This window comes from Sebastes umbrosus, chromosome 17 (genome assembly GCF_015220745.1).
Source record: "Sebastes umbrosus isolate fSebUmb1 chromosome 17, fSebUmb1.pri, whole genome shotgun sequence".
NCBI lineage: Eukaryota > Metazoa > Chordata > Actinopteri > Perciformes > Sebastidae > Sebastes > Sebastes umbrosus.
In genome coordinates, this window is record NC_051285.1 from 26,425,108 (window position 1) to 26,451,208 (window position 26,101).

At 43.0% G+C, this 26,101-nt stretch overlaps 1 protein-coding gene across 9 annotated transcripts in view; it reads left to right on the forward strand.

Moving 5' to 3' along the window:
• Positions 1-26,101, forward strand: part of ncor1 (nuclear receptor corepressor 1) — a 67,793-nt gene that overhangs the window by 34,343 nt on the left and 7,349 nt on the right. For 7 of the 9 annotated variants that reach the window (XM_037749163.1, XM_037749165.1, XM_037749166.1 and 4 more), the window contains 21 exons: positions 2,508-2,573; positions 7,184-7,320; positions 7,422-7,521; positions 9,267-9,699; positions 9,790-9,913; positions 10,835-11,012; positions 11,689-11,856; positions 15,214-15,380; positions 15,983-16,097; positions 17,851-17,936; positions 18,061-18,229; positions 18,322-18,447; positions 18,539-18,619; positions 18,706-18,959; positions 19,738-20,044; positions 20,676-20,906; positions 21,122-21,319; positions 21,749-21,898; positions 23,753-23,944; positions 24,212-24,347; positions 25,114-25,670. In XM_037749163.1, coding sequence (XP_037605091.1) covers positions 2,508-2,573; positions 7,184-7,320; positions 7,422-7,521; positions 9,267-9,699; positions 9,790-9,913; positions 10,835-11,012; positions 11,689-11,856; positions 15,214-15,380; positions 15,983-16,097; positions 17,851-17,936; positions 18,061-18,229; positions 18,322-18,447; positions 18,539-18,619; positions 18,706-18,959; positions 19,738-20,044; positions 20,676-20,906; positions 21,122-21,319; positions 21,749-21,898; positions 23,753-23,944; positions 24,212-24,347; positions 25,114-25,670 — 3,975 coding nt within the window. The remainder of the gene's footprint in view (positions 1-2,507; positions 2,574-7,183; positions 7,321-7,421; positions 7,522-9,266; positions 9,700-9,789; positions 9,914-10,834; positions 11,013-11,688; positions 11,857-15,213; positions 15,381-15,982; positions 16,098-17,850; positions 17,937-18,060; positions 18,230-18,321; positions 18,448-18,538; positions 18,620-18,705; positions 18,960-19,737; positions 20,045-20,675; positions 20,907-21,121; positions 21,320-21,748; positions 21,899-23,752; positions 23,945-24,211; positions 24,348-25,113; positions 25,671-26,101) is intronic. The other 2 variants (XM_037749168.1, XM_037749169.1) reach the window with 2 other exon arrangements.

Here is a 26,101-nt window from a genome sequence, read left to right on the forward strand (position 1 = left end):
TCTCCGGACAGCATGAAACATGGCCAATACTAGCTGACATGAGAGAACAATTAAAACGTACCCAATTGAAACAAATTCCTGAAAACCTCTCTCCATTATTCTTTCATAGTTGGTTAGATGGCCATGGCGTTATGCTGATTTGTTTCTGGTTTGCAACCTGTACTTCTTCTACTCTGTTTACTGGTTACCAGCTTCTGGCCATACTATGCTGTAGCCGAGTTTATTCACTCCATGGATGGAAACGTGCCTGCTAGAGTAAAGATACTGGCATCATGTGAAACTAGAACACCTAAAGAATCCATTGGTACCAACCATGCTTGTCGTGAAGGAGGTTAAATAACGCTCCGAGCTTGTGCTAAATTTTGGCGAGGAAAAACTGGCATGGCCATTTTCAAAGGGGTCCCTTGACCTCTGACCTCCAGATATGTGAATGAAAATGGGTTCTCTGGGTACCCACGAGTGTCCCCTTTACAGACATGCCCACTTTATGATAATCACATGCAGTTTTGGGGCAAGTCATAGTCAAGTCAGCACACTGACACACTGACAGCTGTTGTTGCCTGTTGGGCTGCAGTTTGCCATGTTATGATTTGAGCATATTTGTTATGCTAAATGCAGTACCTGTGAGGGTTTATGGACAATATTTGACATTGTTTTGTATTTTTAATCGATTTACAATACTAGATTTATTCATACATTTGCATAAAGCAAGCATATTTGCCCACTCCCATGTTGATAAGAGTATTAAATACTAGACAAATCTCCCTTTGAGGTACATTTTGAACAGATAAAAAATGTGTGATTAATTTGCGATTAATCGCGATTAACTATTTTAATCGATAACCAGCCCTAATCAGAATATAGCCCTGCTGGCTTTCTCCCCCTTAAAATGAGTACGTCCAAATGCTGTTTATAGCTTAATAGCTGACAGTTGGTTTCAGGTACTCATTACCAAGTGTCAGACGGACTCTGTCCTGCACTGCACTCCACTCAGGAAGCTGTATGTAGTCTGTCTATCACCATGGCAATGTGCTGCTCTGGTAGAGCTGTTGTCATGGCACTCGGTCACGCACTTCCATGCTTTGAAGTCTGTCACCGTGCTAGATCAGGTTTGCAGGTATCCAAGCCCCTGTGTGTTAAGCTTGTTGTGGCGTTAATCTGTATCTTTAATTCACTGTTTTGTAAATGTGCTTTGGTTCTCGGCCACCTGCTCCCTCTGCTGTCTGTCTGCTGAGCTCTACCTCTCTCTCAGCAGTCTGAGTTATGCAAGGTCTGCCCCTATAATGTGATTAACTAACCGTCTGCAGTGTGTCCTTCCATCCTCTCAACCCGCTGACCTTTCTGGCCCTGTTCTGGGCGTATCATGGTTTACGTAGGACTAAGTCAACCGTAATCTCCCTTAGTGGGCGGCTCCAATGTGGTTTGTGTGGCTGTTTGCTTGCACTGTTGTAACCCTTGCAGCTATGGTGTTTCTTAGAAGTAAGTGGGCTAGGTTCTAAAGGGTATTTCTGTCAGTCCTGACCAGTTGAAATGATGCCAGGCAAGTTGAGGAAGCTGCTGATTCAGTGGGGGTAGGATGTTGTTTAAAGCCGTGGAGGGATAGCATGCGTGTGTGTATGTCGTTAGGTGAGATGCTACGCTGTAGGCAGACACCCGATCTGTTTTCATAGCCCCGAGATTAATGACCACCCTCGAGGGGCCTAAACTGTCACGGGGAGAACATGTGAGTTTTGCCACGAGAAAAGGAAGTCTAGTCGAGTTACAGTAGACATTTGTTTAACTAAGTGTAACACACTGTGTGGCCGGGGGACCTTTTGGTAGGAGCCGTCTAAACAGTGAGAATTGATCTCCTCATCTTTGAGGTTGGTGGTGGGTGGTTGGTAAGGGGCAAACCTCCTGTAGATGTCAAGGGTACATCTGCTGCTATATTAGTCCAAATGTTTACACAGTATCAGTGAGGAGAGTGGGCTAGAGTTCACTCGGCCCCCCCCTATGCACCAACCGTGCACTTCTGTGAATTTCGTAGGGGGGTGTGCGGAGCTGTGTGCGTGCGATGCAGTGCAGTGTCACAGTAGAAGGGGGTGGGAGGGTTTCGGGCTGGCTGTTCTATCTGTCTATTTGTCTCCATCCAAGGCCATTTCCCAAAGCGGGAGGCAGGGCTCTCAACTCCACTGTCTGGTGCTACATCAGCTGACCAAAGCCCTCCCCTTGTGGATTAGAGAGGAGGAGGGCTCGCTCTGGGCTGTGGGGAAGGGGGGAGAGAGAGAGAAAGGGAGGGAGAGAGGAATGAGAGTAGGAGAGTGAGCTAGAGCAAGAGTGTAAGTGAGGGAGCAGGTCTCGGCAGCCCCTGAATGTAAACAGATTATTAGATTAGTGGCCATGAGAAGGAGACGGCCGTAGGGAGGACTGTCACTCTCTCTCTGTCTTTCTACCCTCCCTCCGTCTCTCTCTCTCTCTTTCTTTCTATCAGTGCTGATGGGGCTGTGTCTTTCTTCTTTGTGATTTAGCTGGTGCTGGTGAAACCGGAGAAACTTCTCGCTGGACCGAGGAGGAGATGGAGGTCGCCAAAAAAGGTAGTGTTTCATTTTATTTCATTATCTCTCTGTTTCCTTTCTTTTCTCTGCGTTGCTGTGGCTCCTCTGCTTTTTATGATCTTTCCTTCTTGTCCCCCCCCTTCTCCTCCTCCCGTCTTTCTCTTTTCCTCTTCTGGTTATCTGATGTTGCCTCGCCCTGTCCGTTTCTTACATGCACTCAGGAATGAATGCGCACATGCGTTCCCACAAATAGAAACTCGTGCTGGTGCTTTACTGGAAGCTGTCAGAGACCCATGAAGGGTTTCAGTGATATTTTTCTTCTTTTCGCTCTACTGCTGCTCTGCTGGTTTCTCTGCTGGCTTCTCAGAAGTGATCTTTTAAAGCCATCCATGAAGCAACAGAGCGTAACAGTTGCAGCTTCCTCCAAAGATCACTATCTATTATTCAAAAACTTTGTCAAATCTTCGAGATCATTTTAAAGTTACTTTGGTCTTGTTTCATACTGTGCCTGGTCTCAGACTGCACCGCTGCAGTCATTAGTCAGGTCATATGCCATTCATGTGGGCCCCCTTTCCCCCCCTTTTGGCTCGGCTTTGTTGGTCTTACGTAGGGTTCCCTGAGTACCAAGACCCATAGACTGGGGGGGAGTAAATAAAGGGATTAATATGGATTAATTAAGACTCTCTCGGGAGATTTGCTTCCCTCTTAAAAAAAATACATTGCTGCTGTGATCTCCTCAGGCAGTCAGACCTGTTTGCTAGATATATCTGTGGATTAGTGTACCTAAAAGAGACCCGCACAACCTCTAGTCATATGACAAAGCACGTTCAGAAATCACTTTTATCCTTGAACAGTTCCCCTCGAAGTCATTGTTGTAACCTGTTGATCTGCATAAGCCCCGGTGTTAATACCAGGCTAACACATCTCAGGCCCGGCAGTCATATTGGACGTTTTCACAGAGGGAACAGGAACTAATATTATTTTAAAAAACAGTTTTTTGTTGTAGTCAATGTAATTTCACACCTGCGATCTAATTTAACAGGTTGCTTTTCATCGAATGTCCATCTTTTCCTTGCAAGCAGATGTGTGATCAAACAGGGTCTTGTCATATTGAGCTCAGATATTAATTATTTTTCTTTTTTATTATTACAAAGGCTTGCTGCAAGTATATTATTTGGACAAAATAACACCTTACACATAATTTAACAGCACAACAAAAATAAAAAAGATTACCATATAAATTAATTAACTCCTGTCTTACAACTTCAACAAAAATTAGAGATGCACCGATACCAGATTGGATATCGGGCCGATGCTGACTCAAATAGCTGGATCTGGTATCGGTGACAACGGGGCGGATCTATTCAGTTCAATTCTATGTTTATATACTATACACAGTATATGTGTATAAAAAAAATTGTATAATTTCCTGTTTTGACCAATTTAATTAAAAAGGTTTACACTTGACTTGTAATTCCTGTTAATTTTGAAGATTTTTAACCAAGTTGCTGGTGTACAATTTATTATTCTAATAATAAACAACAATTCAGTAAATCTATATCTATGTATTTTATTTGTTACATTTTGTTTTAAAAAGTTAGGAAAGCAATGATTAAGTCAAGCCTGATGTTGCCTTACACATAAAAGAATGATGCAGTCACTCCCACACAGTGAGGCCTGCAGCTTATTAATTAAACACTGGTATCGGACCGGTACTCGGTATCGGTCGATACCCAAAGCCCAGGTATCTGTGTCTGTATCAGGACGGAAAAAGTCGGATCAGTGCATCCATAACAAAAATGTAACGTTGTGACGTTATTCCTTATAACATTTACAATAATCATTTTTGTCATGCCAAGTATCTACCAAACCAAAGAATTTAAAATGAAGATATTAACTAATCTTAGCTCTCTCAAGGACTTTCGTCAAGGATATAATGTGAATGGATAGATTGTCGCTATGTTAACACTATAACACTCATATTTTATTTATTTATGTCAAGTTGTATGATAATCCAGGAATGGAAAAAAAAAACCATCCATCTCGTCAGAGCTGGCAGCATTGAAGAGGTTAAATGTGTGATCTGTCATGTGTCATTCTACCTACTGTCATTTGTCATGTGACAAATGTAACTGTCAAGACGGTTGAGCAACCGAGCGTACGTTTATGTTAAGACATTTAAGTGAAGATCAGGGTGCCGCAACTTGTGAGAAATATTTCTTGTTGAACGTGTTGTGTGCGGTGCTCGGCTATGAAACACTTTTTAACAGTGCAGATTCTTTGGAGGATCCTGCTGACAGTGATCGTTGTGTGTGAGAGTGTTTTTATGCGTATTTTTATGGCTGCTAGATGAAGTTGCCATAGTGGTCAAAACAAAGGAGGCTACATGGAGATCTGATGTGTTTTTGTTTGGACGTTTTAGTATGTGCTGTCTCTAGGTGTCTACTGTATCTCACAAAACATACAACACCCTCCTGTCTCAACATTTTATGGATTGTCTGCATGTTTAAGTAACTCTAAATAAGATGAGTCACTTCTAAAAGCCCCAATGCCCCCATTCCCTCATTTAGCTGGAGCAGTAATGGGGCTTTGTGTGTTAGCTCCGTGGTGATTTGTCAAGCTGCCAGTATCCCTCGTCTCAGTGGGGCTGGGAGGGAGGGGAGGTCACAGGGGTTAGAGGATTTAGAGAAGAGAAGCCCTAATGTCAAAGGTAAATGGCAGTCTTCCAGTTCACTGCAGCTTGGCAGTGAGTAGTTTCAAAGTTAAGTGAGACCGCCGTCAAAGCTGATTGTGTGAACAGCTCAGTGTTAATCAGGATGGGGGAAGACCAGCAGCAAACCATAGCAACAGAGTAGAGTGTCATTTTACTGCAATACCAAAGGTTTGCCCTCAATAATAAAAAACAACTGCAGCAGTAGAGCATAATTGGAAATATGAGAAGTATGTATGTCTGTGTCAAATCAAGCTTTGATGACTTGGCTACACCACTCAGCTGTTCCTTTCAGCTGAATCCAATTTAAACGCTGTATAAAATGACGTGAATTAGACTAATATAGCATTAGCTTAGGACACATGACAAGTGGTTTCTTCTTATTATTTTATATTCTTTTTTTAAAGGCTCAAAATCTGTGTTTCAACTAGGGCTGTCAAAGTTAACACGATAATAATGCGTTAACACAAATTTGTTTTAACGCCATTCAAAACTTGCAATTGTAAGATTGTAGTGGGCTCAGTTTTAAAGCTAGTGGAGATCCTGGTATCATATGAATCTAGGAAACCTAAGGAATCCATTGGTACCAACCATGTCATTCTAGCTTGTTGCGAAGGATGCTATATAACGCTCCAAACTTACGCTACGTTTTGGCGAGGGAAAACTGGCGTGGCCATTTTCAAAGGGGTCCCTTGACCTCTGACCTCAAGATATGTTAATGAAAATGGGTTCTATGGGTACCCTCGAGTCTCCTCTTTACAGACATGCCCACTTTATGATAATCACATGCAGTTTGGGGCAAGTCATAGTTAAGTCAGCACACTGACACACTGACAGCTGTTGTTGCCTGTTGGGCTGCAGTTTGCCATGTTATGATTTGAGCATATTTTTTATGCTAAATGCAGTACCTGTGAGGGTTTCTGGACAATATCTGTCACTGTTTTGTGTTGTTAATTGATTACCAATAATACATATATATATACATTTACATAAAACAAGTTTATTTGTCCACTCCCATGTTGATAACAGTATTAAATACTTGACAAATCTCCCTCTTACGGTACATTATGTACAGACACAAAATGTGTGATTAATTTGCGATTAATCATGAGCAACTGTGGACAATCATGCGATTAATCATGAGCAACTGTGGACAATCATGCGATTAATCATGATTCAACATTTTAATCGATTGACAGCCCTAGTTTCAACATCTGTATAGAAAGCAAAACAAACAACTGCAGAGGAAAAAAACAACTAAAGAAAAGAGAAACAATTGGCGGTAACACAAAATAGGAACAGTTGCACAATTCATCTCATCAGTTACAAGGTACTGACACATGACACAGTTAAACTGTTAGACCATTAACCATTCACTCTAATTTCTCAATCAGACTAACGACTGGTTGCCAAATTCTCTGAAAGAGCCCCTCTCTGTTTGACATAGTGAGTCATATTTTCTCTAGATGTAAAATACTTCCTAATTCCTTCAGCCACATGTCAAATATTTGGGACTTCTCAAATTTCCAGTATTTGTGGATATAGAGATGACCTGAGCTTTGTACCTATCCTTCACTCTTTCTGGCTCAACCACCCTAAATAGCATGGTTGGAGGGATGGGGGGAAACTCCTTATTAAAAGCTTTGGCAAAGAAATCAAATAAATGACTCCAAAAAGTTTGCAATTGTCATTGTAGAATTGGTGAGACAGAGTTCCTTGATCTTTTGAACATTTCAAACAGAGGGTCGATGTATCCTTGAATATTCTTTGTAATCTAGTGGGAGAGAAGTGCAATCTTTGCACCACGAACTACTATGAACTACTGTGAATATTTTCAATACAGGTTTTCCACACTTCATCTGTAATTTCAGTACCCAGTTATCTTTGCCAAAGGCTCCAAATCTTTAATGCTGAATCATCTCTCTTTGTCCCGCACCAGGGCTAGTCGAGCACGGGCGAAACTGGACGGCCATTGCCAAAATGGTGGGCACCAAAAGCGAGGCACAGTGCAAGAATTTCTATTTCAATTACAAGAGACGTCACAACCTGGACAACCTGCTCCAGCAGCACAAGCAGGTAAAGCTATTTGCTATCTGATTTCTGTTTTACAGATTTGTCATTGAACTGTTTGTAACAGTAACGCATGAATGCAAAATGCTACTCTTCCTGTTTCCCAGGATACACGGCGGGCTCGTGCTGATAGGTCTCAAGGTGAAGGTCTAGCCACGGCGTCACCTGATGATGACGACGATGACGACAACCCAGATGACAGTGAAGGTCAGAGAGATGGATGATAAGAAACACGTGCTCATCATTAAACAGGCAGACACGCCATTTAGCCCATTTCTTTTGGACTGTTCTTCCCGTTAGCGAGTCCTAGGGCAACCCGGGTGAAGGATACACAGTTAAGTAAAGAGGGTGTGAAGAGAGAGAGCGCGTAGCGATAAGTACAGCGCAGAGCCGGGACGACTGAACCAAAATGCCCTCTGAATTGTCATGTAAGGATTTCATTCAAGTTGATGGCAACGGGCTCGCTCTCCCCTGACTGTAGTTTTTAATGAGAGAGAAAAAAAAGGATCAAATGAAAAGAAGCAAGGGGGGAGAGGTGAAGATAAAAGATATGAGCTAATTCCGAGTACATGGGCGCCTGTTGCATAACAATTCTTGGCTTTGAAGACTCAACAAAGGCTGCTCTTTGAACACAAAGTGCCGGTCCACTTGTTTGATCCAGGAAGCCTGCCTGTCTACCCGCCTGCCTCCTCTCCAGAGGTCCTTATCTTTACACGGTGGAGACAGCCCACTATGAAAAAAGACATCTGCTACGTATCAAAATAGATTATTATGGATGTTTCCTATTTAATACAAAATAGTGCTGTTTTTAAAATCAACATTTTGCTTTCTTAACAGCAAATTGATCCTATTGTCAGGCTAAGGAGACTTGTATTGTATGATTTAAAACAGCTTCCAGTTCACAAGATAGCAGTGGCGACAGCGGGAGGTCACGCGGTTTTCTGTCATGTTTATTTGACTTTGTCTTCATCCCATGGAAACCCAAACTGCTCTTTAGCAAACTGGCCTTTAGAGGTGTTGGTGATCTGCAGCCTGTTGATCTCACATTATTTACATCAGTCAGTGGAGCACATAAAGCCAGAGTAGGCACTAGTACAGCTCTATTAAAGTGTACTTACCAACATTATAATGTTGGTAATACTTCCCTGATTTTGATTTGGTACATATAATACATCTGCAAATTGTTTTTGCATAGACATACCATCTGGACTACCATCACCATGGCAACAACTGCAGCGGTAGGCAATATGCAACCCAACAGAGGCAGGCGTTTTTTGTTTTTTTCAAATGCGCAGTTTCTATCTTAAGGTTGTATGATTTTCAGATATAAATTAATCTTTTTTATCACTTAAAAATTGCAGTTGTTTTTGACCAACGGTATGTCTACGCAATCAGCATTTAAGATACTTAAACTCAAGTGTAAAAAGAACAGATTATTAGATTTATTATTATTAGATTATTAAAGTATTTTGAAAGTCTTGCATCTTTGAGACCTTGGATTTAGCAAAGCAAAATTAAATGGTATGAAGCCAGATCATTAAATAAACAAGAACTGGTTATAGATTAGATAGAACTGGCAATAACGTGTGTGCCGAAGCAAAACGTGACAATGGATAAATTCCAGATGGGTAGGAGAGAAACGTGTGAGGCAAAGTGGAGATACGTTTTTGGAGCTGACAGGGGCCATGTTTTTAGTTTTTGGATTCTTCATTGATTCATTCATTTGTTTCACAATCATGACACATTTGGTCGTCCAAGTTAGGCTTTTCTAAATGATAAATCACCCCAGTAGGCAGACTTATGTCGCCATTTATTTTCATTTTTGTAATTATTTTATATGGGTTGTCCTTTATTCCTAAAAGGCATTCAAACTGGCTTAAAAGTCTTGTGAGTTTTAACGAGTTTCATGCAATGTTTGAAATGTACTAATTCATCCTCTCATACTTCCTCAGGCGGTGACAACAGCTCCGATACAGAGAGTGCTCCCTCCCCCTCTCAGTCTGGTGACTCCAAGAGGGCAGACAGCGCTGCAGGAGATGCTCACTGCTCTGACCAGGACAAAGGTCAGGCCAGTAATGGAAAGGCCCTGGAGCCCTTATACGGAGGACTCTGTGTCAAGGAGGAGAAAAGCCCAGAGAGTGAGACTGGATCTCAGGAGGAAAAGGCCAGGATGACTTCCTATGGAGGCTCAGTGCATCCCAAAACGGAACCTCAGGATGTGGACATGAATACCGGAGAGGTTCAGGTCAAGATGGAGCCTGACATCAGGGAGAGAGGAGAGAAGGGAGATCATGGCGAGAGGCACAGGGAGCTCCACTCAGATAATGACTCCAGCGCCACCTGCAGTGCTGACGAGGATGTGGAAGCTGAGCCTGAAAGACAGAGGTGTGTTTTTCTGCATGTTGTGTGTGTACATCATTGCGGTTTACAAAAACAGGACAAAAAACACATACATTTTGCTGTGTGCCTCTGCAGAATATTCTCCATGGATAAGCCTCAATTGCTCAACCCTCCTGGCACGGTGCTGGTGTCCTCACCCAAGCAAAGCCAACTCAACATCCAGCAGATGCAGCAGCGGGCAGCAGCCATTCCACCTATGGTTAGTCACCGTTTCAGGCTTATCCATTTAGACCGGCACAGAGAGCATGCCCACATTCCCCACATAAGTCGTTATGAGCAGTGATAGATCAGAAACTACTTCCTTGTACTCAATAGTTCCATTGTGTGCTGTGCTGACAATGTGACCTGTAGATCTGGATCATTTATCTCCCACGGTCTTGATTTAAGTATAAGATGTAAAGAGTCTTACTTTTAACTTAAAGGGTGGGTCCATCTGCGTTCTTCTCCGCTTTTTTCAAATGGAAACACCCACTCAGCCGTTGGCAAAAAGCAGTGACTGAGGTTACCAGGAACTGAAGCCTTCAAAGCCACCCAACCAGTCTCTATTCACAAAAACAGTAATTTTACCTCGCAGAACACGGGAGTTGCTGGTCTACCACTGCATCGATCGGTTAGTTTGTTTGTGTTATTGTGTCACTTTCGGATCCGAACTGACATGGCGTCCGCACAGCAGTACATTGCCTTTTAAGTTACTGTATGTAACGTTAATACACTGACTATAAGGATGTTTATAGATATACTGTACATCATGCAGAAACCTATGTCAGGTCACATGGGGAAAGGTTTGTAGAAGGGCTTGGGGAAATAGCATTTTAACAGTAAAACATACGTACTTTGACCAAAATGTGAATGTTCGGATTTTAATACATAATGAACACCCCTGGGAAGCTACAGAATTATATAAAAATCTCATAAATAATGGACCTTCCCTTTAATCAAATGTGTCTTGCATCCTTTGAAAGCAAGAGTTCCAAGATATGCATGGCATGCATTTTCTTAGGTTTGGTCAGTGCTGTCTGTCCAATGCGTCTCTGCTCAGACAAATTGGTCCATATCTCATTTAGTTCATATCTAGAATTCCAACTTATCAGGACCTTTTCCCCTCCTTAATTTTATCTAGGTGCCCGGTCCTTATGGCCCCGGTGGCGTGCCAATAAGTGGATTTGCCATGTTGCAACACCAAATCAAAGCAGTGCACGAGTCAGCGCACCAAGAGGAGAAGCAGAGGCAGGATCAGGGAGACCTGGAGCGCAGACCACCCTTCAATACCCGCAGCCCCACCGTCATAGACAGAGATGGTAAGAGAACAAAAACTATCCTCATTCTGTCCTCATCTCTCCTCCTTCCTGTTCATCGCTCCGTCAGCCTTGTTCCCTGTTGCTGCTAGCAGTGGGCTATTTATAGCTAATGCATTTTATAGGCCCCATTCATTCTTGTTCAGTTTCAAAAAAGGAAACGTTTGAGGGTGATCTGGACTGTCGTAATGTGGTTCAGCTCGACCCAAGACCAAAAAAAGTTAGCTGACCCTGTTTTACATTTGTTGCAAACTCTGAGCTGAAATCTGCGTTGATGCTCTTGAATTGCCTTTGGATGACGAAGGGGACTGTGGTGTTTCTTTGAAGTTGTATGACTGAGTAGGACACTTGCTGCCTCTGGGCAGTCAGGCATAGTTCAGCCTCATGGCTTCGGAAGGGAGAGTGGTAAAGTCACTTGGCAGACTACATTATGGCTTGATTTTTGCAAAGCTTTTAGCACCTTTTAGTGAGAGTGCTGTGAAGAGGAGAGCAGCTGTCAGTAAGCTGCTGAGCTTTGACACCAAGATATTTATTACATAGGTTTCAGCGGGTGTGTGTCACGGTGGCGGTGTTAGTTGTACAGGGCCGTTCGTTCTAGGTCAGCTCAACGCTAACCGGCATTGAGTTCTTGTTTTAATAGTGGTTGTCTTCCCTTTGTCCTTATGCCTGTGTACTGCAGGTAAGCCTTTACCCTACATGCCTTATGACATGAAGCTGGCTCTGGACCAGGAGGTCCACTCTGGTCGGCCAGGCTCTCCCTACAGACTCTCCCCCAGGGAGCTGAGCAGGGCCTCTCCCCAGCCTGACCCCAACGCCCCCAATGCCTCCCGGTACAGTGTGCCACCAGGTAAAAGCACACATGTTCACCTCCTCCTTCCCTCCCTTTTTGCCTCCTCCCTACCTTTGCTGATACAAGCTAGCTGTGCCTGACTCCCATCTTTTGTATTTGATAACGGAGGCACCTCTTTGACTCTTTTGGGAATAGAATGTTCTGTAGTTTGGGTTGACATGCAGCATACTTTATGCTTGAGCCGCTCTTATATTTCATATCTATATTCACTGTTAAGGCTGTTATGATGCCTGTTTTTATATCTCTATATACAATTAGTTGATTGTCTTTATTTGAAGTTAAAGTTGTAGCAGAGGAGGACTGTTGTGGAGCTTTTAATCCTGTCATAAATTGGGGTTTGGCAGTGTTGTAGAGCACTTGTGAATTAGATAAATCAAGTTGAATTTCCTCTTGTTATAAGGTATATGTACCCACATTGGGGTTATGTACTGGTTGTATTTAGTCGATGTTTAGCGGACATGAGAAATAAACTTTGAAACCTATGCCAAAGTTTCTGTGGAAGAATATCATATGAAGTTATAAATGCTTTTCTAGTAATTTTATTCCGACAATGTGCCGTTTTCTGTGTAGTCTGTTTTTGGTTTGTTGATGAATACCACTTTTTAAAACAGGTAGCATTATGGATGTGTGCTTTTGAGGCCACGCAGAGCCCGTATCGCTACGTGAGGGAAATGCACTGTGCGCTTGTACACGTGTACCAGTACAATAGCAGTCAAACAAGCATGAGCCAGCTCTTTCGGGTATAATCACGTACCTGACAGACAGCAGGTTGGAGAATTTATAACTGCAGTGAGTACGTCAATGCATGAGTCAGACATTTGCTCTGGCTGAAACACTAGCATACTTCTTTCACCCCTGATCTTGGCCGTTGTCCTACATTCTTGTCTCAAAAAGAGGCTGAGGTGGTTTATGCATCACTGCCAGTCAATTGTTGACTTCATCACCTGTTTTTTTTTTGCATAGAATAACGTAACATTACCTTATTTGGAAAAATGAATTCACTTTTCAAACCCAGTGTCATTCACATGTCCATGACTAAGAAGACAAGAAAAAGTCCATTTTTCAATCATTTAGTTATTTATTCCCTGCAACTTCTTATATCCTCTGTGAAATGTTTCCATTTTATATCATATGTCATGAGCCCAATTTGTTGTGATTTATACATTTTGGATAGAATGTGATGCCATTTTTTTGGACCCTTTTTTTATTTGAAAAGCATAAATGTATAACAAAAATTCACTACTACGTATTTACATCCCATTAAATCATGATAAGTAGCAATCACATTTTTTAACTATATATAACATTCAATAAAAAACTCACAGCTATATGATAATAAAATAATAACCCTCCGTTAACACAGAATAACGTTCATAAACATGGAGCATGGACGACGACACAGTATTGTTTTTGTTATGAACAGTGAAATCGTTAAAATAAAATAATAGTAATAAAACACATTTTTTCTGCAGCTGTCCTGTTAAAGCTCACCACAGCTCATAAATGTACGGAAGAAGTGAAAAAACGCCAGGATAATCTAAATTCTTCAATGTTTTTTCCATCTGTGAAATATAAAAATTATCCTGGCGAAACCTTTTTTCCCACCGAAGTATTTTTTTTTTCAACTGTGAAAACAAAAAAATAAAAAGTGTTTGTTGTTGTAATACTCATTTTGGCCACAAGAGGCTGAAGTGCACCGTAACACCATGTTCTAAATAGAACTGAAAGCATTCATGTTTCTTCCAGGTGAGTTTTAATTTGCATAACTTGCTAACACACAATATACTGTATGTACCTTGTGTTTTGAGTACATGGGGGAAATATCTGAAAGAAAACATAAATGCTTTTAGTCCTATTTAGAACATGGAGTAGTGGTGCAATTCAGCCTCTTGTGGCCAAAATGAGTATTACAACAACAATATTTTCACAGATGGAAAAAAAAGAAAACATTTTTCCATACCTGTTTTGAAGTCCTAACACAAGAGAGACTTTGATCAGACTTAGAAAATGGATCACCACATTTTTTTTCCTCACTTGCCTCTCTGGGCTTCCGTATGAAGGAAAAATCTTGGACTGTTTTATACACATTTGATTGTTATTGTTGGTGAATGAACAGTTCTCATACTATTGCACCCTGAACTGTAATGAGACCCGTATCATCAAATAAGATGTTTATATTCACGTGTGTCTGACATTGTTGCGAGGGTTCACTGGTAATGGAGTTGTGTACATCAGTTGAGCTCCTCAATGAAACCTCTTTTATACGTTTATGTATAGCAAGCTTCCTCCCCTGGCCCATCACAGCCATTATGCTCCACCTAAACAGGATTGTTTGTATTGATGTTGTGACACTTGTGATCACCCAAGATTTTATGCATGCAGGACATTTTTAAATTTTATAGTGATACTAGAGCAAAGTAATGTATCAGGGGGACAGGAGTGGGATCAAAACTATAAACAAGTTTGATGTCGATCCTGCTGGCAAATTAGTTTCTTATTATTTCAATTAATTTACTATATTAACAGAATTATGGTTTGAGGAGCAGCTTCTGCTTTAGGGAGGCAAAGGGGCGCAGTCCACCAAATTAGAGTGCATGAAACATGTCCCTCGAAGATGTCTATAGTTGGTGTGGAAATGACATTTGGACTTTTACTAAAGTTTGACTACAATAGTTTTTCTTGTTTGTCAATTGGGTCAAACACATTTCTGACAAATTAGGTTGTCCCTGATGGTGAACTGCAGCATGAATGTTAATGTTTGACACACAGTCTCCCTTCAACAAGGACTTATAAATTCGTCATGGAGCCGCTTGTTTTCTTGTCTGTCCCTGTGTGAGCCAGCAGGATGATGACGTCCATGCCTGCTGGAGGAGCTCTCGCGCAGCCATTTGCATTTTTGATTTTGTAGAGTGCAGAGCATGAGGCTACGCGCTCCTTGCATGGAGGTTACTCCCAGTCTTGTGTTTGTGTGTTATGATCCATTTTGTCTACTCAGCTTTCCCAGGAGACGGTAAAGCAGACAGCAGGCATGAGCCAAGGTTACCTCAAGCTGAGGACAGGCTATTAACTGAGGTCTCCAGTGCTTCCCTCACCACCCACTGGAGTCTGTCAGAATTAAGCTGAATATTTTATCATGCAGTCTTTGATGGGAAATGGAGCTTAATGGAATCCATATGTTGGGCGGGTTGACGTTGTGGTGTCTGGCAGGCAGACGCATTTAGAGGACCGATCTAGTTTACTGTGTGAGCTGATATTTGTTTTTGTATGATACTTTGCTGTTTAGGTAGGTATCTAATGCTCAAATGTTGGCCAGTAAGCAGTCATCTCTGATTATTTTTTTTATATTCCCACCAGTCCTCCACCCTGCCGCCAACCAGCTGGTCCAGAGTATGCCAGATGGAGTCCGCGTGACGTTCAGCAGACCCAGTCGACCTCCCAACATTCCCTCTCCTCCTCCACTCATTCCAACCACCAAGCCCACGGACAAGCCCTCCTTCATCCAAGGGGGCTCCATCTCCCAGGTGAGACACTAAAGGGATTGGTCTACTGTTGGACCCGGCAACCCTCCTCTTAGTTTTCCACACCACTGACATTCACACCATAGCGAAGACAAACCGTAAAGTTTCCCCTGTGGAGGTTTTGACCTCTAGTGGCGCTGTGAAGCTATGAGTGGGTTGTTTATCTCAGGCACGCAACAGGGACCCCTTTACACATTCCTGCCAATGGTTTCACTTAGGGCTGTCAATCGATTAAAATATTTAATCGTGTGATAGTCTATAGTTAATCACGGTTAATCTCACATTTTTTATCTGTTCAAAAATCTAAATATACCTTAAAGGGAGATTTGTCAAACATTTAATACTCTTGGGTAAATATGCTTGCTTTATGCGTAGAGCTTACAGTTTGATCTCTTGGTAACAGTCAGCACAGATACAGTATATCCTGAGTAACTAGGCCAATGTAAAAGGTGTATTAGTCAGCAAACTTTGTTTATAAGCTGTTATACCATAAATGATTAACTCTAACACATAAAAGACTATCACCTTCACTTGGCACCACTTTTTTGTTTTCATGAACACAGTGACCTGACCTTGAAATGTGATCTTTGTTCCTGCTTTTCCAGGGAACTCCTGGCACATACCTGCCGTCCCATGCCGTCTATGGGCCAGAGGGGACTAAGAGCGCAGTGGGCTCCATCTCTCTGGGTCGGCCTCGGCAGCAGGATCCTAACAAGCCTGGTAGGACGACAGACTGTCACATTACTAAGAGTGGGTTGTATGCAGCTTTAGACAGATTAAGTCCCAACCCCACCTACTTTAATGACACCTCTGAGGGGATTACTATGTTTTGAAGTCCGTAAGGTTTTATCTCTCTGCATCATAACATTTTGCTAAAGCAAGCTTTTTTTGTAAGTCCGTGTTCAAACATATTAAAAATAGACGGACCCTTAAAATCTCCTGCATGCTTTTTACCAGCTGCTGTGATGACTAAAAAGTAATGTTATCAAAATTCATCCATCCACCCATAAAGAGATACAAATGTGTTGTGTTAGGTTTCAAATACTGACAAGCTCACTATTAATATCTCCACATAGGCCTGTGTGGATATGGCTCACATTGTCCACACTGCCGCTGAAAACACAACTGCTCATTTGCATTGCCACCAAATGTTGACTGAGCCACATTGCATTATATGTTACGACATCAAATGAGATTGTTCAGGACAATTAGAGATACATGTGGAAATTAGGGATGTCAGCTTTAATGCTTTAATCGCGATTAATCGCATGATGGTCTTAATCACAATCTAATCACACATTTTTTATCTGTTCAAAATGTACCTAAAAGGGAGATTTGTCAAGTATTTAATACTCTTATCAACATGGGAGTGGACAAATATGCTGCTTTATGCAAATGTATGTATATATTTATTATTGGAAATCAATTAACAACACAAAAAAAATTACAAATATTGTCCAGAAACCCTCACAGGTACTGCATTTAGCATAACAAATATGCTCAAATCATAACATGGCAAACTGCAGCCCAACAGACAACAACAGCTGTCAGTGTGTCAGTGTGCTGACTTGACTATGACTTGCCCCAAACTGCATGTGATTATCATAAAGTGGGAATGTCTGTAAATGGGAGACTCGTGGGTACCCATAGAACCTGTTTTCATTCACATATCTGGAGGTTAAAGGTCAAAGGACCCCTTTGAATATGGCCGTGCCAGTTTTTCCTCGCCAAAATTTGGCACAAGTTTGGAGCGTTATTTAACCTCTTTTGCAACAAGCTAGTATGACATGGTTAGTACCAATGGATTCCTTAGGTTTTTTAGTTGCATATGATGTTAGTACCTTCACTAGCTTTAAAACTGAGCTACAACCTAAAACTCACAAGATGCGTTAATGCATTAAAGACATTAGTGGCGATAAATTGAATTTGCGTTGACGCGTTATCGCGTTAACTTTGACAGCCCTAGTGGAAATATACTTTTTTTGTGGTTTCAGAACTTCTTCTTGTGTGTTTTAGAATTTAAATCTCGACACTTAAAAACCCGCATTCCTACAAAAGACAAACTTTTGGTTCAACTCTACTAGATGACATTAACCACCACGCATGACTTAAAGTTACAATCTCGAAGATCTTCGTTTCGTTGTCTTTGGCGACACCTATAGCAATAAGCGGTATTTGCAGGTGTGTTTTTGGATCTCACTTCCCAGAGATCCAAACAGAGACCAGAAACTACTCCGCTTCTCACACAAGTGAGTTGGAGAAAAGCGAGGCTGTTTCGTTAGCTCCGCCTACCCTCCCTGGCGGACCAAGCCCTGCTGGGTGATGGAAAATGCGTCAATAACTGTGCGCGACCGTTGATTTTTTTCCCAGGAATGTTGCCACAGGAATGTGACTTAACAGACATTTATTTGTAATAGAAATCTTCAAGATTATTACTTAAACTCTCCTCTTTTTCCTCTGTGTAACCCTCCAGGAGCTGCAGTTCCATCTATACAGGATGGCAGAGGCAACCCAGCAAAGATGTGTGAGGGTCAGACGAGAGCAGGATCAATCACTCAGGTAAAACATTATTATTATTTTAATTTTATAATTATTATTACATGGTAGAAGCTGTGAATGGATAAATGACAGATTATTTAATTGGTCATATATTTTTGTGTTTTTGCTCTTTTCTACAAAACAGGGCACACCAGCCCTGTCCCAGTCCAGCATTGCTGCTGACCTCCTGAAGGGCACAATCACAAAGGTGGCCCAGGAGGACCTGAGCAACCCAGACAAGGCGAGGGGAGAACAGATGTCTAAAGGTCATGTCATCTATGAAGGCAAGATTGGTCACATCCTCTCTTATGATGGTAAGTTCTTTGATTAATGATGCACCAAATAATTGTTGAGTATTCCTTTACCAAGCACACAAACTTGATTGTGTAATTTTTGTGTCCAAAAGCTTTCAAGAACCCCAGGGAAAACACCCGCAGCCCCAAAACAGGCCATGAGCTGAAACGCACTTATGACATGATGGAGGGACCGATGGGCAGGGGACACCCCGGCAGGGAAGGAGCTCCGTTCGAGGGTACTGCTCGTGTTTTAATGAGTATACACTACGTGTCCTGGTTTGTTTGTTCTGTATCAGTAGAGTGATTGTGCTTGTGTTTGTTTCTCAGGGTTGCTTAGCAGAGCCTCTCGAGAAGGTCTACATGTGGATCCTAAGGATAGACCATTGATCACAGGATCCATCATGCAAGGTAGCTAATTAAAGTTGCCACATTCCCGTAAATCACACACTGTTACTCGTAGCATCAAATATTGAGAAAATACTTTTTCTTTCCAGGAACACCCCGACCCGCCGCAGAGACTTACGAAGATGCCATGAAATATGGAAAACAGATAAAGCGAGAGAGCCCGCCAATCCGCTCCTTCGAGGGGGGTATCGGCAAGGGCAAGCCCTACGAGGGAGGAGTCAATACTATTAAAGAGATGGGACGCTCCATTCACGAAATCCCCAGACAAGAACAGTCTGGCCAGGACCTCTGCAAGACCCCTGACATGTCAGACAGGAGGGTTATGGATGGCTCCATGTCTCAGGTAGGACAATTTGACTTTTGACCGGCAGACCAAGGTTATTATTATAGTTTTGAATTTTAAATTAGTTTTCGTTTTGTTTTTGTTTTGACTTTTCAATTTTAGTTTAGTTTAGTGTTAGTTAGTTTTCAGAGTGTGTTTGCTAGTTTTAGTTTTTCAGAAAGGTTTAGTTTTTATATATTTAGTTTTACAGTCATTTTAGTTTGTTTTTTTTAGGGTCTGGTATACTGCCTCAGAAGTATGTAGCTACATACAGTATACATATAAAATACATGGTTGGAGAACTGCGTAGGAATGGCCATAACTTTTAATCTTCACGCTACTTTAGTGAAGCAATTGCAGCACAACGCCATCTCCTGGAATAACAAGTCTGTTCAGTTTCTCTGGTGTAATGTCACGAGAGTTGACGGAAATTCATGCTTTTTTTCTGTAGTGATATATTAATAAAAAACTAAAACTTAAATTAATTAAGTTTTTCTTAGAGGATATCGTTTTTATTTAGTTTTAGTTTACTTAAAATATCTTTCACTGCTTATTTTCATTTTAGTTTTAGTTTACTATAATAACCCTGCAGAAGACCAGAATTGTTTTGTGAACAGCATTTACAACTGCCGTTCTTTAGATGTGTTCAGTGAACAAATTGCCTTATTGATCGCTTTCTTATTGGGGGTTTATTTGACCTTTTGATATTGAATATGCTAAATCACCAAATATACATAGCGGATTTAACCAATGATATTGGTGAATTGATGACTGACCTGTTGTTGCTTCCATTTATCAGATTCACCCTCTCAACCAGCCGATTATCAAGCACAATGTCAAGAACCTAATCCCCAGCCCAGCTAAGCATCCCCACAGCATGCCCCAGCTCGAGGCCATGGAACGAGCCAAATACGAGGAGAGCAAGGCGGTGCGCCACACCTCCGTGGTCAACTCCACCTCCGTGCTGCGCTCCACCCACCAGGAGGCTAACAAATCCCAGCTTAGTCCAAGCATGTACGAGGACGCCAACGCTCGCAGGACCCCTGTTAACTACAGCACCAATCCCGCGTCCAGAGGATCGCCCATGCTGGGACGTGCACCAGAGGGTATGTTCCATTTTTTTATTCACAAACTATGGAACTTCAGGTTCCTCAGCCATTCATTACTTGTCCTATGCTCTAGATACAGCAATTGTAGAGTTAGACACAATTTAATTAGACATTTATCTTGCTAAACCAGGTCTTCTTATTTCATAGAATAAGCATATCCTGAGTAATGTTGCACCCAGTGCTGAAGGCATTGGGCGAAATTCGGACTAGGCGATATGGCCAAAATCTTCTATCACGATATAGGTCATGTCATATCTCGTTAATATTATATACACAATATAGAATGTTTTCTGGTAATTCAATAAATACAAATAAAAAGTATTTTCTCATTTAAGAACTTGAGTGCAAAATGAACATAACCGCTTTAAGTGAAATTATAAAGAAAAAAAAGAAATAATATATGCCTAGCATATATCGTGATAGAAACGATATAAAAATCTATATACGATAGATATTTTTATATCATTTTGATGTTATATCACACATCATATTGCCCAACTCTAGGCAAACTATTATTCCTGGTTTTGTTTTCTGTGACAGATATGCTGTCATGAGATGATATTAAGTTGTTGTTTAACCAAGCTTTCACTTATTATATGAGCCATGTGTGTTCCTCTCTCCCACCAAGGTGTTATGAGCTCTTCAAAATCTGCTGCACATGAAAGAAAGAGTGCCATGACCCCGACACAGAGGGAATGTGTCCCAGCCAAGTCCCCCGTGTCAGGTGGTGAACCTCACCCTCAAGCCTCTCACAGCCCCTTCGACCCCCACCACCGGCCCGTTGGTCCCGGGGAAATGTACCGACCCCACCTGCCTCCGCATCTCGACCCCATGAACTTCCACAGAGTGCTGGATCCCGGTACAGTGTTTAAATCCTTTCCACTGTTTCCACCGTAAATACAAACAGAACAATAATAGTCTTGAATCTGCGCAAATTGACGAAAGCAACTCGGGCCCTCTAATTCATAGGCACTACGTTGCCAGGGTCTTTTTCAGCTATTGACGTCAGCAGTGGCGATCAGTATCTGCGAGCCTTCTGTTCATATGTTGTTTTTCTCCTGTCGTCTGCTACAGCGTTCATGTTCCCCAGGCAGCCGTCTCCAACGGGCTACCACAACACCTACCAGCTGTACACCATGGAGAACACACGGCAGACAATCCTCAACGACTATATCACTTCCCAGCAGATGCAAGTCATCCGACCTGACATGGCCCGAGTGTTGTCGCCACGGGAACAGCCCGTCGCTATCCCTTACGCAGCCGGAGCTCGAGGTACGGACCTCCGCCAGCTGACCCTCTCGCACCTGCCACAGCAGGCAGGAGAGAGGCCGTGGGCAGGATGGGCTAGTAGTGTGCAGACTGTGTGCTTGTGAAGTAGTGGCTACCTTTTCCAGACGCCCAGAAGCAAATGACCTGGTCAAATTTAGCTGATTTTGCTTTTAATATTGGGGCTGCAATACTCAATTTATCCATTGGGTTACGGTCATCCAAATCTCCATTTGCTTAGTGGTTGCCTCTTACAAGTTGACCACTATTCCACTCCCTTTGCAGCCCTGTTGCTTACTGATCAATCTGTATTTGAGAGCACTAACGGATGAAGGTGATGGGTTACAGCTAAATGTATACGGTGTTCATACATTCAGAAATTGATGGATCGGTTCTTGTTGTTCACCGTTGGCCCTTTGCTTCTGTCTGTAAAAGGGATTATTGATCTAGCCCAGATGCCTCCAACTATCCTGTTGCCTCACCCTGGGGGAACAGGTACTCCCACTTTGGAACGCATCGCCTACCTCCCTGGAGCTCAGAACCCTTTCCCTCCTAGGGCTTTCAACCCAAACTCCATATCGCCAGGTGAGGACCCCTCCCTTCCCCATCCCTACTCGTGTTCCCTTATCTTCCCTGCCATGATCTCCGTGTTCCCTCACACCTCTGTACGAGTGCAGCCCTGCACTGGCCTGAGGTGTCAGAGGTCAGTTCTGCTTGTCCAGTGACGGATCAAGTCGAGTCTCACTGCAATCACACTGGGAGGGATTTCTTTCAAAACTGTCTGTGACTGTTGCACAAGTGATTTTTTTCTTTTTCACCTAAATAAATTGTGTTCCTCAATAGATCATTTTTAGGGGCACAGAAAGAAATCTACGTTTGAAATGTGGAATGAATTGTTTATACCCTGCTCATCTTTGAATGGTCAAGTTTAGTTTTATGACTGCTGTTGAATCTCTGTAATGTCTTGTGATTTTTAGTCTTATTATGTAAACTCAACGCTCTCGTAATATGTAGACCAGTTTTTTTCCCGCAGTGACAGCAGAGGGCAGTAAAAACACTGCGGCAGGCAAAAATTACATTTTACAAAATTAGACAATTACCATTTTTATTTTATGGATCCTGCAAGCACTCGCTTTACTGGGAGGAAAGCCCTCATGCGTTCCTTCTGCACCAGTGGCGTAGCTGCATCGCTCCCAATTTATCAAATACTGACGCTTGGTCAGTGCCCATCGGCGTCTGATACCGATGCAGAGGCACCCTTTAGCGTCTGGATGAGACGCACAAGGCTTTCAACTAACTCCAATGTGTAAACCCATCTGTGTCATATTAGACGACCAGAGAATGTGATGCTGTGATCCGTAGTGTTCAAAGAGGGGTCAACGCTCTACTGTGAATTACTTAAAGGTATAATATGTAACAGTTGTCGAGCTATAGAGCGAACGGAGAGAGAGAGAGAGCGCTGTCAGTGGGAACAAAGCAGTGAATCGCGTGCGTGCGTGCGTGCGTGCGTGCGTGCGTGCGTGCGTGCGTGCGTGCGTGCGTGTGTGCGTGTCCTTGGTCAAACTGACACACCGATAGCAGCACACAACAGCCACTGCACACAGCAGAGGAGAGACAGAGGAACAGGGGAACTCACAGCGATGTAGCAAACTCGTTCTCATCCGTCAAATACGGCCGCAAATTATCTAAAGGGGAACTTGTGCCCGTAGATGTATAATGCTTATGCCTTGGTATCAGAAGCCGAGGGGGCGTGACAAAGCTGGGATATTTGACCACCTGAACGGGCTGCACATCCTGTGCGCTGTTATTGGCTGGGGGATGCACCCCCCCTACACAAAGGCCAAGTAAAGCAAAATAATAAGAAAAGAGAAAATACAGGCAGAGGACTGCAGGGTCTCTGCAGAAACAGACGCCACCACACACTTGTAGTGGGGCATAAGTGATGATTGAGATTATTTTTCTATGAGTCTATACATTGTTTTTTAGGAAACTGTTGCATATTATACCTTACAGTTACATACCCTCAGTTGTCAATTCACTTAAGTAAGCCTTAAAAAACTTGGAGGCGTTGAAAATGGTGATGAGCTCAGTCACAGTGGCACGTGATCTGATAGGTCTACCATTGGTTTGCAAAGTAATTTTTATGTTTCTCTCCAATTAAGATTGTCTTTAAACTGTGTCACACTGTGTTACAATTGAGACTTTTTAAGTGTGTATGCAACTTAAGCAGCAGCACTGTGATGAACCCTGGGTGGTCTGTTGCACTCATGGTTTTGTCTGAAATGGTACATATGGTAATATTGCTGAGACCGAATAACTTGTCCGCTAAGCCTTTTGGTTCAGATTTCTAAAGGAAGGCTGATCCGTCCTGCTGAGTCCCTGAGAGTAGTGCGTGTATAAATCCCGTGTGTGTTTGATGTCTGTCGTTGTTGTCCGCAGGCCACCAAGCCCACCTCGCTGCCGCAGCTGCTGCCAGTGCAGAGAGGGAACGGGAGAGGGAGCGAGACCGGGAGCAACAGGAGAAAGAGAGACAAAAGGAAAGGGAACGGGAGCAGCGAGAGATAGAGAGGGAACGGGAGCGGGAAATGCGAGAACGAGAGCGAGAGAGAGCCAACGAATACATCCGCGGAGGTGAGTTGTTTTGTCGCTCTGTAATAGTTGTGAAAATCTCAATTCAAAGTCGTCACCTCTGAGAGGCAGCAGAAGACGGAACATTTGTGCCGTAGTTTCGGTCTTGGTTTCAGAACCGTTACACCCCTACTGAGTATTATAGAAGAACAGTGTTATATATAATATATACATCGAATAGCTTAATACTGTCACAATTGTTTGACAGCAATTGCTCTTGGGCACTTTGAAACCCGCTGTTACAATGTTTTATGTTTGTGTGTGTATCAGGTGGACAAGAGCAGCCAGGCCGGCCAGGGAGTCGAGGTTATCTGCACTCCTCTTCTCCCTCGCTCAGGACACAGGAAGTAGTGGTCCAGCAGCGGCCTAGCATCTTCCAGGGCAAGAGTGTCATCACCTCTCTAATGTAAGTCTCAACCTATTTTAAAGGCCTCAATTCATGTAAATCACGTTTACACACCAACTACGAAACTTTCGTCTGTCATTAAAGTTTTCGGAACAGGTTTGATTTTCTGTGTTTTTCCCCATCTGTCAAAAGCCAAAAGAGGGTTGTTTGACTACTCAGAGCCACCATCCGTACAAACGTCATCATCCAAAATGGCATTCGATAAACTGATTCACTTCGTCTCCCAGCAAAAAGCACTTTAAAAGAAATAAAAGAATACAGAGATGCAGAATTGTGGCATGTGATTGCAGAAAAGCTTGGATTCTGGGATGGTTGCAAAACAAAGGATGTAGTAATAGCTAAACAAGCTGCTAGCTTCTCTGCCAATGTCATTAGCCCCGTTTGGGACTAGCGCTATCCATCGAATTTTTGCAACGAATAGAATAATCAAAAGCATCAGACTCACTGTGGGCAAGGTTTCTGTGTGTAACGTTTTTTATCGGACCACGGATTAAAAGAATGCATACGAAAGATACGGACTTGGTGTGCAAAGACCTTTAATCTGCATTTACATTAGCTCACTTGCATCCTTTGTATATGTCTGTTCATGTATGCATGATGGTTCAACCTCATATTTTGGGCAGCAGTGTGTGTGTCAGATGTCTCTTCATTAAAGGTCTAGACAGTACACTTGAGATGCATTTGTCAGACAAACCGCATGTCTTTTAACTGAACCCATCCATCAGGAAATATGGTTGATGCCTTCATCTCTTCATTTCCTCTTCAGGCCCCATACAGCAGCAGCGACAGCAGCATCACAGAGTGGCTCTCGCTACAGTACTGCAGCTGATGCTCTGGCTGCCCTGGTGGACGCCGCGGCCTCTGCCCCGCAGATGGACGTGGCCAAGGTGAAGGAGAGCAAACATGATCGGGACGACGACATGTCGGCTCGGCGAGCAGCCAGCATCTCGGAACAACAGCAGCAGCAGCATCAGCAGCAGCAGCTGCAGCAGCAGCATCAGCAGCAGCAGCTTCAGCAGCAGCAGCAGCAGCAGCAGCAGCAACAGCAGCAGCAGCAGGAGGCGGAAAGGCGGTCCATGCAGTCACCATATGGCGCTATGTCTCTGCCAGGAGGTAAGCCCCATCCAGCTTACTCCGAGGGAGCCGGGGTTAAGGACAAGGGCCCTCAAACCTCAAAGTCCCGGATCGAGGAGGAGCTTCGGACTCGTGGAAAGACAACCATCACAGCAGCTAACTTCATTGATGTCATCATCACGAGGCAGATAGCCTCGGACAAAGACTCACGAGAGCGAGGCTCTCAGAGCTCTGACTCCTCCAGCAGCTGTGAGTGTGTTGGATACATGTGGCTTAGGAGATAGCTGATATTATTCAAGCAGCTCATGCATGCACTACATAGACTCTATATACAGATGGACGACGCGTCTCCACATCCTTACACTGTACAAAAGTGAAGCCAAAATATCCCAGATACGGGAGCCGCCCTCTTGAGATTTTGACGTAATTTGGCGGCAGAGTCTGCACAGTGGTGATTGGGGGGCTGGAGCCACGGTATCAAGGTCACGCCCGAGCCAATCACAAGCCAAGCACGTCTATGTCCCATCCGCTAACATGGAGGGGGCGGGATTTATGGCCTATACTGATCAAGATGTTTTGGCTTCACTTTTGAAGGGCTGTCATGTTGTCCATCTTTATATACAGTCTGTGGTGCACTGCAACTCGGTTAGCTGAGTGGACAAGCACACATAGGAGTTAAG